This window comes from Brachionichthys hirsutus, chromosome 7, assembly GCF_040956055.1.
Source record: "Brachionichthys hirsutus isolate HB-005 chromosome 7, CSIRO-AGI_Bhir_v1, whole genome shotgun sequence".
NCBI classification, from domain to species: Eukaryota; Metazoa; Chordata; class Actinopteri; order Lophiiformes; family Brachionichthyidae; genus Brachionichthys; species Brachionichthys hirsutus.
Genome location: NC_090903.1, coordinates 12,062,477 through 12,079,139, shown reverse-complemented (window position 1 = coordinate 12,079,139; position 16,663 = coordinate 12,062,477). Strand labels below are relative to the sequence as shown.

The following is a 16,663-nucleotide window of genomic DNA, read 5'->3' as shown; positions in this document are numbered from 1 at the left end:
CCCAGAGAACTCTGTTAGTGCAGCAGGTCGTTTTTTTCTTTGGCTTAGTAGTTCATCAATGTCAGATTTTTACCAATCAGCTGGTTAAACTAATCCAAGTTGTCAGATTTGGGTCTAACAGAGTCTATGTAGACACAACGAGGGACTGCCACCATGCCCGAAGTCTATTCAATCAATAAAACATTCAACTCTAATACACAAAGATTTCTCTCAAGAAACATTCGCCATAGACTTTAATAAATTACACAGCTTAGTTTAGGTTTAGGCTGTTCTTCTCTTGGATTTTCCTGAAAATCAATGAAGGCTTTGTCAATAGAGAAAGGCCGTATGATGCTCATTCTCAAAGCCCCGTCTGTCTGATTGGTTTTGGGTATCTGACTGTATGCTTGTCCAGCAAACGGCATGAAAGCGCATGACTGCTGGATGTGATTCACATTCATAAAAGTCCGTTTCTACAAGATATTAGGTTGTGTGCATCAAGTTTGTCAACTAGCAGAGCAGGCACACATTATAGATAAGATTTATAACAATCTGTGTGCACACCTGTCTCTCAGAGTTTTCTCTGAGTGTTTCCAGAGTCGTCTCCAGTAAAGCTTTCTCCTTCATCAGGTCGGTACCGAGTGACTCGGCATTGTGCAGCGACTCCCTGTCCGCAGCCTGTTCGCTCTGCAGCTGCTCCAACTGCACAAAATGATTCAAGTAAAATCTTTAAACATCTTAAGTGGATTTACAATCAAATTTCAACAGGTTCACCTATTTGCATGAGGATGTTGCGGCATCAATGCTATCGTGGTACATTTCTAAACGCTGTCAATGTTTCATGGTACAAGCTACCTTGAGATGAAGTCAAAAAGAAGCCATGACACAAATAAATATACACATTTTCTCTTAAAACTCTGCAAACAAAATACACATGTTAATTTCTTTAGTTTTTTAGAAACACAGAGGTATAATAAATTAGATTATATCCACTGTCCATATATAGCTGCTGTTAGTTTTATTTAATTTTATTTAGTTTTAGAGCTTTAGCTCTAGACATTGCATGACTCTGAAATAAATTCCTTACTAAACATGATATCTTTCTGAGGGGAAAAAACAATTTCACACTTTTTATCCAAAAAACCAGGACAGGAGCTTATATTTTTGAATATAGCTGAGAGACTTCTCTTATCGAGGGGTGCTGGAGTGTCAAAAACTAGAAGAGAAAAGCATTGCAGTGGGATTTATAGCTTTCCTTTCCTTCTCCTGGCCGCCCATCTCTGTATGCTTGCCCCCCCCCCCCCCCCCCACGCCCCACACACTTTTACTATGTGAAGAGTCCGAAGGCATTTCAGGGTGATATATATAGGGAGGAGTGTTGGTCCAAAATGCTAATCTTGATAAGACAGATAAGTAAAAGTTAAGAAGCAGTTCTAACCCAGGCTGCAAAGTGTTATGTTAGTTAATCTCTTTATATCTGAGATGACTCACAGAAATAATTTATTGAAGTTACGTGCAAGTACTACAAGCATGCTCTCGCCTACAGAAGAAAATCAGTTACTTTCTATTTATTTTCCAACTAATGCATAATTTATTTTAATCTAAAAAACATTTTCCTCAACATGAATGAATAATCAGGCAAAAAGGTGAAGCAATATTTCAATCCACTCAAAAACTCTCCCGAACTGCCCTTCCCTTACTTTCTGGTTCAGCCTCTGATTTTCCTGGTTGACTTTGGCCAGTTTTGTCACAGTGTCTTGACTGGCAGCTTCTTTGAGCTCTTCCACAGTTTTAAGAAGAGTCTGGTTGTCTTTCTCCAGCTTCAGTAGGCGACTTGAGGTCAGCTCAATCACCTCCTCACCCAGAGACTTCAGAGGAACTGAATCAAGGAGAGAAAATACACATCAATGTTTAAAAACCACATACCAACTGTGTTTAGGCTTTGGCTTTTCCAAATGAAATACAAAGGCCCAGGGCTTCAACTTTGTCGTCTTAAGGGCTTTAAGTGCCATTTTAACAAATAATTCCACCACCTAAACATAAAGCCTTTTTATCCAGATCCCTGGCTAGTTAGACCTCTTAACGTCTTTTATAATCCGAACGCATAGATTATCCTTCAAGAGCTAGCGAATATTAATTAAAGGTCTTAACCAAGAGGAAAGAAAACCCAGTGGAGGCTGGCCGTACCGGCTCCGTAGGCTCTTCAGGTCTTCTCTGGTGACTCTCAGCTGCATGACGTCTCAATTCAACATCACATTCTCTCCTTTGTGTTTCTTATTCTCGCTGCCAGTCAATTTTAAATGATTTTAATTGGATCCTGGCTTCTAACCTTCAGTCAGTTCTGGTGTCTTGGATAGCTGCTCCAATTCCCATCCCAGGTGCAGCGACTCATCCATGCTTTGTTTTTGGGCCATCTCAAGTACAAGATTCTCTTCCAACAGCTCGTCCAGGCGCTTACGGTCCATATCCCGTTCCTGGAGATAACAGAGCTAGACCGTGATACAGAAATATCCCAAACGAAGAACTGAACACCGCTACTCGTCATCCCTGAATTGTTTTTTTATGTTATTTGAAAGCTTCTTTTTCTTACAATCCTTGTATCTCTCCTTTAACATTGACCCATAAATGCACCATCTCACCATCTCCAGGTCGTGAATCTTGGATTTCAGCTGCAGAGTCTCTTTTTCTAGGTGATGCAGTTTGTCAGATCGGGTCCGGCTAGCATCCAGCTGCTCCCCCAACATGGCCTTAGTCTCCAACAGGACCTGGTTGTCTTCCTTCAGCTCCTACCAAAAACACCATCGCACCAGAAATATCAAACAGGAACTACTGCAAAGATTCCTGAGAGACCTCAGAGAAAGTTCATTACATTTGATGTTCCATTACAGGAATCAGTAGTGTAGTGTAATAGTGTATGCTGTATCGTGATAAATAAATACAAATATGTGATTACATGGCCAGTGTCCTGCATAGTTGACTAAAACCTGACCCAAATTTCACAGTTTAAGTCTAGATTGTTTTTTTTATAGATGAATAATATATTTTATATCATACAAATACTCTGTTTCACACTCAGATACTACAAATGCATGTTAAGCACTTAAAAATTTGTCCTCTTGTATTTACATAATATAAATAATGGAGACGATTATTAGGATCTTACATGTTTTCAAGAAGAGCAAAAAAGAACTTTAAGTCCAGTTGATTCTTCTTGATTTACCTTGATGACTGAGAACCTACACAGACTTGCATGTTCCGTTAACAAAATGGCTATAAGGTACCGATAATTTGACCTATTCAAGTCTCAATTAATAGTTTGCTCCTTTGAGGCCAGCCCACATCATGCTAAAATATCCCAGGGATGTACTTAAACAAAGAGTGTCTCCATGGGTTGTGTGTGTGTTTGTGTGTGTACCTCCACTCTGGCCTTGTAAAACTCAATGTCGTGAAGCCTCTCCTTGTAACGGCTCAGCTCGCTCTCCAGTTTGTCGACGCGGCTTGCTTTCTCTCTGAGTGCATCCAGCTCATCGCGGTAGGCCCGAGCCGCCCTGGCATCCGATAGCAACTGGTAGCTCTGCAGCGGTGGGCGCACAAATATAACGTATGAGCGTGAGAAAACAAATACCATGAATATATGAGATGTGAAATGATCAAAAACGACAGATGAATTACTCATTACTATTTTTCCACAGTATTAACTTCCACAAACACACACTTAACTCACCACCCCCCCCCCCCCCCATTTGCAGCATTCAGTCTTTTAGCCAAGCCACCCACACCAAATCAAAAACCATGTGAGGCTGTTGCGAGGCTATAGATAACTCTAATAGCCCTTAATGAGCTAAGTCACAGGCTAGCTGATTAAAGCCTGTCAGCGCTGCAGAAACAAAGTACCGAGAGAAAGGAACAGCAGATGGGGGGGGATGTGAAGTGAATATTTGTTTGTCAGGTTCGCTTGTCGTGAGGCGTTACCTCTTGCTGGAGTCTTTTCAGCTCCACTTCCATGTTTTCAAGCTCCTGCCTGGTATCCAGAAGCTGCTCACTCTTCTCCTCTCTGAAATAGGATAGAGAGGGGTAGGAGTCACAAGACAAAGAAACAAAAGTTCCTCTTTGATATTGTTAGATGTTAGGCAATACAATAAAAATAATATGTTTGTGAGTGTATCAGAGTATTAACAGAACATTCCTTTAGGGCCCCTTCCCTTTCACAGCTTTAATTAGAAATTAATTATTGACAGTTGTAAACGATGTTACATTTAACTAGTCTGCCCGTGTATCCGCACCATCTTTATTTTAGTATCAAAAAGCTAAACTCTGTACATTTTATAAGATCTGTTTTAAAGCAGTAGTGGAAATGTCATCTTGTTCATCAAGTTGGAGGTTCTCAAAATATGAGCTAGATTTCAGATACAGATTATTTCATTTCTGTTCAGGGTTAAAGGCATGTTCATTAGCGTGACACATGGTATAGCATGAGAAGCCTTTTGTTGGCAAGTTAGAAAAATATTGATTCCAAATCATCAATCAACCCATTAACCAAATCCCTTCAGTAAAAACAGCCCATTGTGCCTGGTCAGAACAAAACGTCTTTCCTGTGTCTCTCGCTCTTAAATACAGCTACGAATGAACCGTTTCTCTTTTGGACGTCACATTAGGAAAGCAAGGCTGACAAACAGAGGTCAAAAGGCAGCAGTTGAAAACAACCGGGTAAAATACGGCACCCTGTGACTTCGGGGGTTAACGCATGCAAATCACCCCCGAGGCTCAAACTGCTCCTTCTCTCTCTATTCTGGAAAAACAACAGATAAGGAAGGAGCAAGGACAGTTTTCTTTTACATCTTGTGATGCTTAACAAAACAGCAATCATTTTAATCGCACAGCACGGGCTTGCTACACAACAGTTAACACACTCTCCTATTCCATTTACTTAAGTGTAATAGGGAATTTGCACATTTGATGTTTGCAAATAACATTTGTGTGCGTGCAAATTCCGTTGGATCCGGGATCCTTCCTTCACACAGCCTGAATGTCTGCATTCCTGTGCGTGTGTGCGTTTAAACTGCTCCACAGAACATCTGATGGCTTATTCGGGTGCATCACTTTGGAGTCTTGGGGTGCATCTCAATTAGGAACAGGCATCCTTCTTTGCACGCTCTCCCCATTATCATTATTGCCTCCTTTTTTCCCCCCACAGCTCACATTATTTGGAAAACCGGGAGTTGATTTGCCGGCAGGATATTTATCCTCTTCCGTTTTCATTCCACCAGTTTACCCCCTTCCTTCTAATGTGGCCCCTCCCTGTGGCGACACAGCTCCCCCTCCACAAATCGCAAACACCTGTCAGCCCAATACCAAACTAGCTTCAGGCTCATATTATGGATGCAGCTGACTCTGCGCTTTATGTTAATGGTTTAAAATGCTCTGCAACAGAAAAAGCACAGACTAACACTTGTTAAACACGACACCCTTCTATGAAAAGGAATAAAGACAATCAGTATTACTCACATTTGTAAATGAGAATATTATCCAAGTTACTATAAAAGGAAAATGGGCATTAATTGTAACTGTACCGATTTATATATATATATATATATATATGTTGGAAAAAAACAAATGTTAAAGAAAGCGAGAACACAAAAGGATTCTGGGTCGCTTCCTTCATTCAGGCCTGTAACACAACTTTACATGTTCCCACCGAGCCCATTGCCTTTGAGCAAGTTTCATGGAAATCAGTTCTGCAGTGTCTGCAAACCGCTGACAAAAACACGAGACAATTGATAGGGATGAAAAGATAACCTCGTTGTCAGCAGAGCTAAATATTAGTTTTAATGTGCTTTGTGGGGATAAACTTTGTATGTTAAGCAGGAAGAGGAAAAACAGCCACGACACAGTAGCGTCAGCAGCAACATGAGCAACACAGGCCACTGTGGAATCCCCTCTGGATTTCTTCAAACATGTGTGCAAACACACACACACACACTCACACACACACACACACAGAAGAAACTTCCATCATGTGATAACATCAGAGAAAGAGAATGAAAGCCATTCTTGTCTATTCTTCATTCATCACATGCCGATGTTGTTTTTCTAAAGGACTCTACCACACCAAATAAAGAACACCAAGAAGAAGAAGACCATAGCAACCGACCAACAAACCGACTGATTGGCTCATCTGGTGTTGTTCTGTCCCGTTTAGGTCCATTGACAAAAGCATAATGTGTGGATATCTATCCTTTTCAGAACCCCGAAGCACAATAAGTAACATATCCAGACACAAGACATGCGTTCCAGTCAACCAACCAACCAACCAACCAACCAGTTAGCCATGCTCTATACAAAAGAACCATTATTCTTGTTTGCCGTCTATTTGGCTAAATGGGAGAGAATAATAGCTGTACCTCTGTTTACAAATCAAGACTAGTCATTTCATTTGAGCGTGAGCTTTGCATGAGAATGCCTGCAATTAGCCACTAGTCAGACTTTTCATGTTTTATGTTTAGTTCTGTTGGTTTAATTCACAAAGGTTGAAAATAGCCAACATATATTCCCGTTCAAATCATTCAGCAGTTCTGCGGCCCCAGGCGGTCTGTTACATCAGTTATTATGTGTGTGTTACATTTAAATACTTCCCCCTGTCACAAGGGGTTCCGGTCTGTGCTGACCATTAAGCCTTTGTCTGGCAAGGACTAACAGCACTTAAAAAAAGGAAGCTCCATTATTCATAGGCAGATTTTAAGGTTCATGAGAGATGCTTTACTTGCGCCCTTGAGTGATGCACCGTCATGCCTTATGAGTAATGGAGATGTAGGGAGGAAAAGGACCGCTGGCATCCATCCCTCTTCCCTCCCTGCTCTTTCTGCGTTTGAGAGCATACAAATTTGACGCCTTCTTGATTTGTCCAAATTTTCATTCATCTAAAAATGCAACCATTTCTCCAGTTCAAATATGAAGACATCTGAGAGGACTTTAAGACCTTAAGTTCCCTGTTCAGATGGAAAACTGATTGGAAACGACATAGCTTCACTGGTTTCTTCATTCTCTTTGTGCAAGCTGATAAAGCACTCACAGCTCCTGCCGAAGGCGTCTGATCTTGGCTTTGGCATCAGCCAGTTCCACAGAAAGGTGCTGTCGGCTTTCAGTCCTCCTCATGCTGGGGGAGTCGCCGGGAGACTGGGTCGCACAGGGAAATAGGGGAGAGAGCTGCACACAATCTCTCTCTTGGGTTAACTCAACTATGGTCTGGGAGGAAAGAACAAAGACAGAAATAGAACTTTGAATCTGTGCTAAAGTAATCAGAACTATCCAGCACCAGAGACAAAGAGTTAAACAGATCCATGCACTCGCCCAAAACACCCACATGACCCAAAACTAGAACACAGGCACAGGGGTAAAAGGACTGACAACCATAGTCCCACACTCAGCCTACTTGGATGTTGTGCCCATGACAGGAAATGGGATTTTAATTGAAAGCGGCTGGGCTATACGGTGATAATCTGGAGGCCATTAGAACCCCTGACACACACACACACGCACACACACACACACACACACAGAGATCAACCATATCTGTGGTGGGCATCTGCACCATCTGGGATGGAAACTCATTCAATGACGCATGCACTCTAAAACATACACCTACAAACGCAATCACATCCCCCGCTTCCATGAAACGGTTAACAGTTTCAGTCCTTCCGTCCCGAGACTGCTGTCTCGTGGTAAGAAGAGAAAAGTTTCCACATAACTTTATTAGAAGTGGCCTGTAAACTTTATTTGCTTTTGCTGTTTGTAGAATTGTAACAGACTCCAACGAACACACGTCTGCAACAGACAACCTCCCCCGATTCATGCTTAACCGCAGCTTCTGTACGAAGCTCGATAAATCTCTATTAATACACACAAAAGCACGCTGTCGTTTTTCATCATTATGCTTATACGTAGTATATACTAAATGTATACCTCCAGCTGTGTGTCCCGCTCATCCACCAGATGTTTGAGGTGGAATGCCAGGTTTCTAGAGAGGTTCTCCAGGTCCTCGGGGGGCATTTCTCCACTTTCCAGCCACTGTAAGTCCACCACATTCTCCTGATTATGAGTCACCTAAAACCAAGCATTGCATCATCAATAACAAGACTTGTTTCTCGGTGTAGAGAAGGAGATTCCTGCCAACTATGAAAGAGAAATACCTCTTGGATGTGGGATGCTATCGCAGCTTTGGTGTCGAAGTCTAGAGTCTGGATGCGCTCAATGTACTCTTCCTTCTTCTCACACTGTAAACAGAGATGGGCGAGGAAGACGAACAGGGAAGAGATTTTTGGGATGTTAAAGAGTTATGAGGGCTGGGGTCAACGGCAGGCTAGTCGACACACTGCATAAACAAGGCAGGGTTCCAGGAAGTAGTAGCTATAATTAGGAAAACGGTCCAGTCTATGCTGATCGATCAGATGAAGAAAAAAACTGCACTGAAAACAAACTCTGCACAACTGTCTGCTTTTTTGAAAGAAGTCAGAAATTAAATCAGAGTTACTCACATGAGTGCATCTATGGTGACTATTTTCCTAACACAATAGATGACTTGTCGGAGATCTCATTTGAAATGGAGTGATTAACAGCTGAATGACAGGAAAGCGCTGGTAGCCCATTCATGACGCAGCATTAGCTGTACAATGACGCTATTGTTGTTGCATTTTAACAAGAGGAACACATTTCTGCAATCAATGAGGGCTTCATCAAAATGAAGACTTCTCTCTTCTGGCATTAACCAATAGCTAACAGATAACAGTGAAGATCTTCACATGGAAGCACCACTGCGTGGTAGCTCAACAGCAATCCAGTAATATCCAATGAAAACTCAGCATCCTCATCGAGACGCAGGGATTAAAGACAAACCATCCCTAACAGCTGTTGGGTGTTCTTTGGTTCCTGTGATGTGGAACCTAAATTGAGTGGTGAATTTATCTGTGCTCTTACCTGGACAGCGCAGCCCAGCAGCAGCAGCAACAGTTTTTTCATCTCCTCCAGACCTTGCTCTACGGAAGAAATGACAACAGAAAAACACAAACATTTAGCATTCTCCACTGTGGTTTAAATGTGGAATAATGCGGAAACCTTTGCTTCTGCCACCGTAAAATGAGAGCCATGTTGACTGAAGGAGGCTGGAAATAGATGCTTGCCGGTAATTCCTTTTTAAAAGCTTTCGAATCCTACTTTTACTTGCTTGCTGTTTCCCTTTGGATGTCAGCTACGTCTTAGGCAGAATGGGTCTTAGTGATCAGCATACTTTGGTTTAATGTTTTATTGTTTTCAGCTCACAGATGAGAAGCCACATTAATGGAAGAAATAAACACGACTTGCATTTAGTCAAACATTCCACTTAACTAAACTCCAAGGTTGTTGCAGCTTCTGCTCTAGGAAGTCTTTTCCTTTTGATACTGGGCCACAGTGTTTTCCACTGAGCCGGTACGATTAACTTACATTGCTCCCACATGCTGGGACATATGGGCAGAAAGTGCTGAAACCCACGAACAGCCGCCAGCGCTGACTAAGAAGCACGGTATTATAAAAGCTGTGATCATCTCTGTCTGTCTACAGTAGGTATGTGACCTCCCTTTTTGGATCTGTGGGTCTGATGGCCCAGTTACTCATGTGCTCCAATTAGAATTCATCTAAATTAGTGATAGTCACAGCATATTTTGTGTCTGATGGATTCTAAAGTGAATGATTTAATCACTGCAAGAAAACAGCTTCAGCAGGAATACATAAAGTATTATGGCTTTATTTATTTTGAAAGCATTTGAAATAATTCTTCCAAATTAAGTTTAATGAATACACATATGAAACACATTCCTCTCCCAGAAAAATAATCTGATTATCACGCTTCAAACTGGTGATCTAGATGACCAAACAGATCACAAAGTAAGGTTTGAGAAAGTCAGAATACTCCACATAATTAAATCACTGTCTTTTCTCTCATTCCTCTCAAACCAATACACAAACAAGTCTTTATTCTTTATTGATCAAACGCGACCTTCACGTGGTAATGAAGTACAATAAATCATCTTTCAAACAGGCGCCGAATGTTACTCATAATACCAGATCATAGAGCCCAAACGGGGACGTCTGGAGCTGTAAATGAACAATATAGCAGGGAATAGAATCGGACTGCGCTCTGTAGACTTGATGTTGGCGTTCTGGCGGTGAACAATCGGTGATGTCACAGCAGGTTGTTCTGCAGAACAGCTGGTGAAGAAATGTGCCGTGCAGCAGTGACTTCACTGTTGATTTACCCATTAAATCCGGCTAATGTTTGGAGGTTTCCATTATGAGGAAATTCTGCTCTAATTATGTTAATTCCATAGCCAAGAAAATAAAACTTTTGCAAGTCAACTACAGCCGTCCTACAACTGAGAAAGCTTTAGAGAAAAACATTACACTCCTATCTAAGACACTGTGTGTGTGTGTCTCAGTCCTTTTTGGATGTTTACAAGCACAGCTGCACATTAGAAATAGTCCGTTTCAAGCATACCCGCTTTCATGAGGTGTACTTCCCTCTGACAGCCGAATCTAATTTGATTAAATATTTGCACCTGCAGGACTGCTCATACATTCAAGCATTAACGGCACGCTCTTACAGGCGTTCAGCAGAGATCATTTTGGAAACAATCAAATGAACACTTGAGTTTCACGCACAATCAATCCACTTTAGGACCCCCACATTTAGAATGTGGTTAAGAATATAGTCACAATGCAAGTTAAGCATTGCTGTGTAAAACCAGGCACATTTTTAATTGGGGGGGGGGGTCTGGCCATTATCAGGTTTATTTCTGCTCTGTGGTTGGCTGTTATCTGCAGGCTTTATCAGATGCCTAAATTCAGGCTTTTAGACGTTTCATCATCCAGTGCTGAACCAAGAATAAAAACAAATCGAGGAGATGTGCAATCAAACAAGATGTCATTGCTTTGTGCTTAATCACAAATAACTTCTAATATTCGATATAGATAATAAGCATATGATGAGGAGATGAGTGAATCCGGGCCTGAAAGGGTGACTGAAGGCAAAACGTAATTCTCGAGTCTGCAGGGCTTACTGGTACACTATTAGAGCCAAACGAGAATAATCTAGTCAGGGAAGGGATTTAGCTCTACTGGAGCCATAGGGAAGATAAGGGACCTCACAGCATAAATAATTCATACAGCTCGAGACGGAGAACAAGAGGGAGAAACAGTAAGTGCGAGAGATGAAAGAAAAAGGAGGCAGAGAAGGGAAAGCACCACGAAGACGAGGGAAGGGATATAAAAATAGGGAAACCAAGAGTGTGAAAGGAAGCCGGAGGAAGACAAACGGGCAAGGTTGAAAATAGAAAAGAGAAACGTGTCTCCAGCAGCGGCACCAAGGCGGGTTCAAGGAGGCGTTACTCATCTAGTCTCATTTCTTCATCCATCGCTTCCTTCACACACTTATATCATCCGTTCATTTCATGTAATGTGCAGCCATCTATCCTTCCTTCCTTCCTCCAACATTGTTAGAAATCCTCTGCACCCCCCCCTCCCCCCAGAAGTTTCTATTTCCTCATCTAGGCTTCCTTTTCCACCCCCTTGGCTCCTTCCCTTCTTTATCCCTCGCAGGAAGCGAGAGGTCACGGAGTGACTAACTCTTCTTCCTGCAGCACCACTATAAAGCTGCATGAGGATGCGAGTTAGTTAGTAGGAAGAGATGTTTGCGTCCAATCATGACGACGCCTCTACAACCTCTGTGAAACACAAACACAAATAATAATTTCACTTTAGGCTTAGAGCTGATTTTGAAGTCTCCGAGCTGAAGGACATAATAACACAACATCAAAACATCACACACCCCCAGTCATGTCAAGATTAGGGACTATTACTACCTCCAACAATCATGACCTCCAGCACACCTTTTTACAGTGAAGCCCAACTTGGGGAGAAGGATCCCAACTTGATAAAGCTGTGTAAAAGCTGCTAAAGCTGAACCGTGTCATTTGGGACTTGCGTGTCACTGGTAAATCTGGTACAAGCAAGCCAAACTGCTTTGATGGTTTGCCGTGGCGTATTCAACCCGTCTCCCAGGAGAAGCAGATTGGACTTGGCTGACACTTATTTTTAGATTATATTTGAGGGCATTTGCGCTTTGTACAGTGCAACTGAATGTCAAAGACAGACAGCCTGAAGCTGAGGTCGGTGTCATGAATAAGGAAGCACGCAACCCAGTCAGCCATTACACAAAAACCTCTAAACTGGGAAACTATATGCTTTCCATCAGCTGCCGAATGTCTTTCAAGTATTTGTTGCCGTTCATCCAAAAAGGATTTATAATTCAGCGCGTTCCTTCTGAAAAAACATCATTCTAAAAAGATTTGTGTCGTCCAATATTGATAACACGTGTCTGCACGAGAGGGACAAGTAGATAAATGTCAGCCAATCTAAAAACTGAATGTGCACGTGTATTTATATAAAAGAAATCAGAAAAAACAAGTCACAGGGAAAATGCTTTTTAGCTGGTAGCCGCTGAGCCACAAAGCCCAGCACCACAGCCACCGCTGGGCTAACTCAATGATTATACGATAAGCTGGAGGGCAAAGGGGCAAAAGAAACCCTGATGAACTCCATTAAATGTGTTCTCCCTGCTCTGGTCCACATGGTGTGTGTGTGTGTGAAGATACGAACTAATACTACTTTACTAATACTCACTACTTGAAATTACTTGTACAACAACAATAAAAATGTTATAATACTGTAATAAAGTAAAAACTAATGGGTCACACAGACTGTTAGGCTTTGGTCTTAAAAGATGTGGACTTGTTTTTATTACGTTGCAGGGCAGAGTTTTTTTCTTTCTTCTTCTCCATATTTAAAGATAACTATGCAATTTCCTTGTAGAGGATTTATTAGACGTTTATGAGTGGAGGCTACGGTGCAAATAATTGCTGTACATAGGCTGAGAGTTCTCCTTCTATTCACACAAATTCCATACACCACTATTAGCTTATTCCCTCCTTGGTGGCTTCATCAAGGTCACATTGGAATATCAAATAGCACTTTAGGGCTGCAGCGGCCAAGCGTTCAAAAGTGAGTTTCTTTTAGAGCTGCTGGGTCCTATCAGATTGCATGGATGGGATCAGAAGGTCAAACCCTTGATGCAAAATGACTAACTTCATAGAACAGGCGTCTGCAGACTCGACCTGCTTTCACTTATTTGTTCTCTACTGCAGGAGAGAAGTTACTCTCTGGTTTACTTTTAACTATGCTGTCAACACCATTTAACAGTTAAAAACAGTGATTTGAAATCACATCGGACCAATGAAGTTGAATAATAATTGAAGTTGAATAAGAAATACTGATGAGATGTAATGAATTTCAAGTACTTTTTCCACACTGTAAAGCTTTAATTATGATTAGACAAACTAGTTTTTAGTTACATTTAATTATATATAGTTGTATTTTAGTCATTTTAAGCTTATTTTTGTACGCTTTCTTCACACAATTTATGCTGCAGTCAATCACAAATATGTCCTTGCAATCGGTCTTTGAGAATGAATGAATGATAATGAAAATATATACCGATGTATAGCCAGGTAAAGGGGTGGCATTGAAACCCATGCATGCAAGTCTTTTGGGTTATTGGTTGGGATGAGATCCCCGTCTCATTTCATGTTAGGACATTTACTGCGATGGTCAAAGTATTAATCAAAATACTGTTGTGTATTGTTAGGTACACAAACACCTACCAGAGAGAGGGTTCCGGCCCAGGACCAACACATTTGGCAAAGGCATCATAACCAGCTGCTGGAGAGTCTCCTGTGACACAAAGACGACAAGAACATATTTAGCATTAGAGGGAAAAGGTCTTTTGAGTCGACTGCAATTCCATTAACAGCGATTAAAAGATAAATTCATTATGAAAAAGTGTCATAGTTCTCCATGCGTGCTCAGTATAGGAACGGAAGCTGTCGGCACTTCCCCATTGAGACAACATTTGGCAGTACAGTAAGATCATAACACCAACCAATGATGCTCAAGGCCTTGAGGAAGTGTCAAAGGCTGCAGGTATCAGACATCAAGAACATCTTTAAACATGGTAAAAGTGGCAACCCTGAAGCACAGGTTTTAACAGAGCTGCAGTGTGGGCGAGTTGAATACAATAACAAAAAACAGCCAGAAGGGCTGGAAAATTAAGAGCTGGGAGTGGGAGGAGGAGGAGGGGACGACTGAGAAAGTAGTATTTATGTAGGTTCAATTGTTGGTAAGGGTTTGGGTCCAACTCCATTCACAAGCCAATCATGAAACCAAAGTGAAACCATGAGCTGTAATTTACACACTCCTGCTTAAAAATAAACAAAGCAGTTAAAGCTCGTTTCACATCTGGACATCATGGGCATCATAGTAGAGCACAAACCAGCTACAAACTAACTCTCACATTCATTAATTACATTTCCTGACTAAGACTATGTTCACACTGCAGAACGTGGCAGTAACACTCTTACCGGCTGTTTGCAATGGCTGCTGACAAAAGGAAGAAGAAAGCATCGTTGAGATGTGGCGGATAGAAGAATGGCGACTTGTTAAAGTCTGGAGTGGAATGCCTCGTTTTAAAAAAAAGGTACAGAAAAATGAGGCGCAGTTGCAACTCTGAGGTAAATTCTTGCCGAGAAATTATCGACTAATATTTCTGCTCAACAAGCTCATCCCTAGTGTGCGTAGCAAAGTATATGTGTTTAAAAATAAGGATAATTTAATGATTATAAAATCATATAATGAAGCTATGACTCAACTGCATGGTGAAGTATTTCCATAGTAAATCCATTATGAACACCTGTGATTAAAAAAAACATAACAGAATTTTGGCCCGCATTAATCATCTCATGTTCCTATTTTTGTAGGTAACACATTTGCTGTTGCAGAAACAGACACACGTTTCTGCGTCAAGTGAGTACAACTGCAAATTTAAGATGCAGTATATATATATATATATATACACATACACAGCCCGTTCATCAGCGCCTGACACCTGTGATTGCACAAATACAATGCCAGCTGTTGACTTGAGGAAGACTAAAATGGTTGGTTTACAGAAGAAGGTGTGGAGAATGGGGTAGAAGCTTTCTAATGCTTCATTCACATCTGCTTCCAGCAGATTACTGGTTGCTAGTGGTTTCCAGTCAGTAGTCAGAAAACGGACAACTTCCCTGTCTGTGTATCGCTCTGTTTAAAATGGTGTTCTCACTAACCTCAGCAATTAATCACAACATTTGTTCAAGCAGCAACACAATACAAAACCGATCAAATCACAGGCGTAGGCAATCGAGTACTGGACAAACACACCATCATATAAATCAGTATAATAAGTTGACTCTGATAGCAATGAATGCTAATATCAGGCTGTTCCTGCAGCAGCTGTAATGGTGAAAGACTGACAGACCGACTCCACAAGCGTCAGACCCAACGATCAGCACGGCTTGGACTCCGGCGTGAGCGCCCGTCTTCCACGCAAAACTCCTGACAGATGCTTTGGGCACAAACAAACCAGACTCGGCTGAGGAAAACGAACCAGAGTGATGGCTCACATTAAAGAGACAAGCTTGGTTCTCAGATCATTCCAGATAACTCTTTAATCATGAAGTAAAAGATGGTTTGGGAAGTTCTGCGTGTTACATGAACTTATGGTTATATTATGGACCTTTATATACAGAGGAGACATTTTCGTGACACATGTGCGCCATGTTTGGACTCAAATTACAAGTTTGTGTAAAAAAAAAAAAAAGGCTAATTATCCTATTAGATTTGGGGGGTGGGGGGTGAAAAATGAGTCTGCACAGAGTTTAGTTCAGCAACACCACACAAAACACGCGTCTCCATATCCACACCATCTGTCCCATTTCTGTCCACGGTTTCCAATCAGCGCACACCTGTCCCAGTCCACGGCAGCACATGTTTGCTGAGCAAGCGCCACATCGCAGGCTGGACCTTTCTCCAGTGGATTTCTCCTTTCAGACCACCCAAATTTAACGCAATGACAACTTCATTCATTTTCACAGGTTTCAAAATACTGAGGATTTATGACAAACAGGTGGAGGATACAACAATAAAGGCCGTACTCGGTCTCAGGTATCACATTCTATGCAGAGGCCGATGCTGCGTTTTATTCAGTAGGACTTTTCCCCTCCTTTTGTTCCCTTCTCACACTCAAAGGGAAACGCTCTCGTATCCTCAGATCCACTCTGGTGTTCTCGGAAATCCCAGGACACATTGAGACGATTATATTTTCTCTCTTGTTCTCTCTGTTGTGGTTAAGATAAGTTTTCACTGGCGTCTGGCTGTTGTCAGGAATAAACAAAAACTACGTATCCAATAATTTTCCTTCACTTTCTTTTGAAACAAGGGTCGTTTTGGTTTTTTTTTATTAGCCTGTCACACATAGACTCCGTAACAGATTGAGATCAAACTTGATAAGAGGGTTGGGCTTGTAGCACAGAGAAACCTGTGTAATTTGGATGGATGTGGATAAAAAGGGCGGATTCAGGAATTGTTTGAAGATTGGAAGTTGGGGTTTTTTTTCAATGCGTGACAGATGACCTCAAAACAGCGTGACTATGTACAAACGATGAGGCCATTATAGTGGACAGATCCCAGCCACTTCCTTTAGCATTGATTCACCCCATTTTAATTC

At 41.5% G+C, this 16,663-nt stretch overlaps 1 protein-coding gene across 1 annotated transcript in view; it reads right to left on the bottom strand.

Annotated features, from left to right (window-relative positions):
• Nucleotides 1-16,663, bottom strand: part of ccdc88ab (coiled-coil domain containing 88Ab) — a 42,225-nt gene that overhangs the window by 12,555 nt on the left and 13,007 nt on the right. The window contains exons 4-14 of the mRNA XM_068740941.1: nucleotides 13,725-13,794; nucleotides 8,950-9,008; nucleotides 8,166-8,249; nucleotides 7,939-8,079; nucleotides 7,049-7,221; nucleotides 3,952-4,033; nucleotides 3,395-3,553; nucleotides 2,619-2,765; nucleotides 2,309-2,453; nucleotides 1,680-1,858; nucleotides 544-681 (exon numbers count right to left, since the gene is read on the bottom strand). Of these exons, the coding sequence (XP_068597042.1) occupies nucleotides 544-681; nucleotides 1,680-1,858; nucleotides 2,309-2,453; nucleotides 2,619-2,765; nucleotides 3,395-3,553; nucleotides 3,952-4,033; nucleotides 7,049-7,221; nucleotides 7,939-8,079; nucleotides 8,166-8,249; nucleotides 8,950-9,008; nucleotides 13,725-13,794 (1,377 nt within the window). The remainder of the gene's footprint in view (nucleotides 1-543; nucleotides 682-1,679; nucleotides 1,859-2,308; nucleotides 2,454-2,618; nucleotides 2,766-3,394; nucleotides 3,554-3,951; nucleotides 4,034-7,048; nucleotides 7,222-7,938; nucleotides 8,080-8,165; nucleotides 8,250-8,949; nucleotides 9,009-13,724; nucleotides 13,795-16,663) is intronic.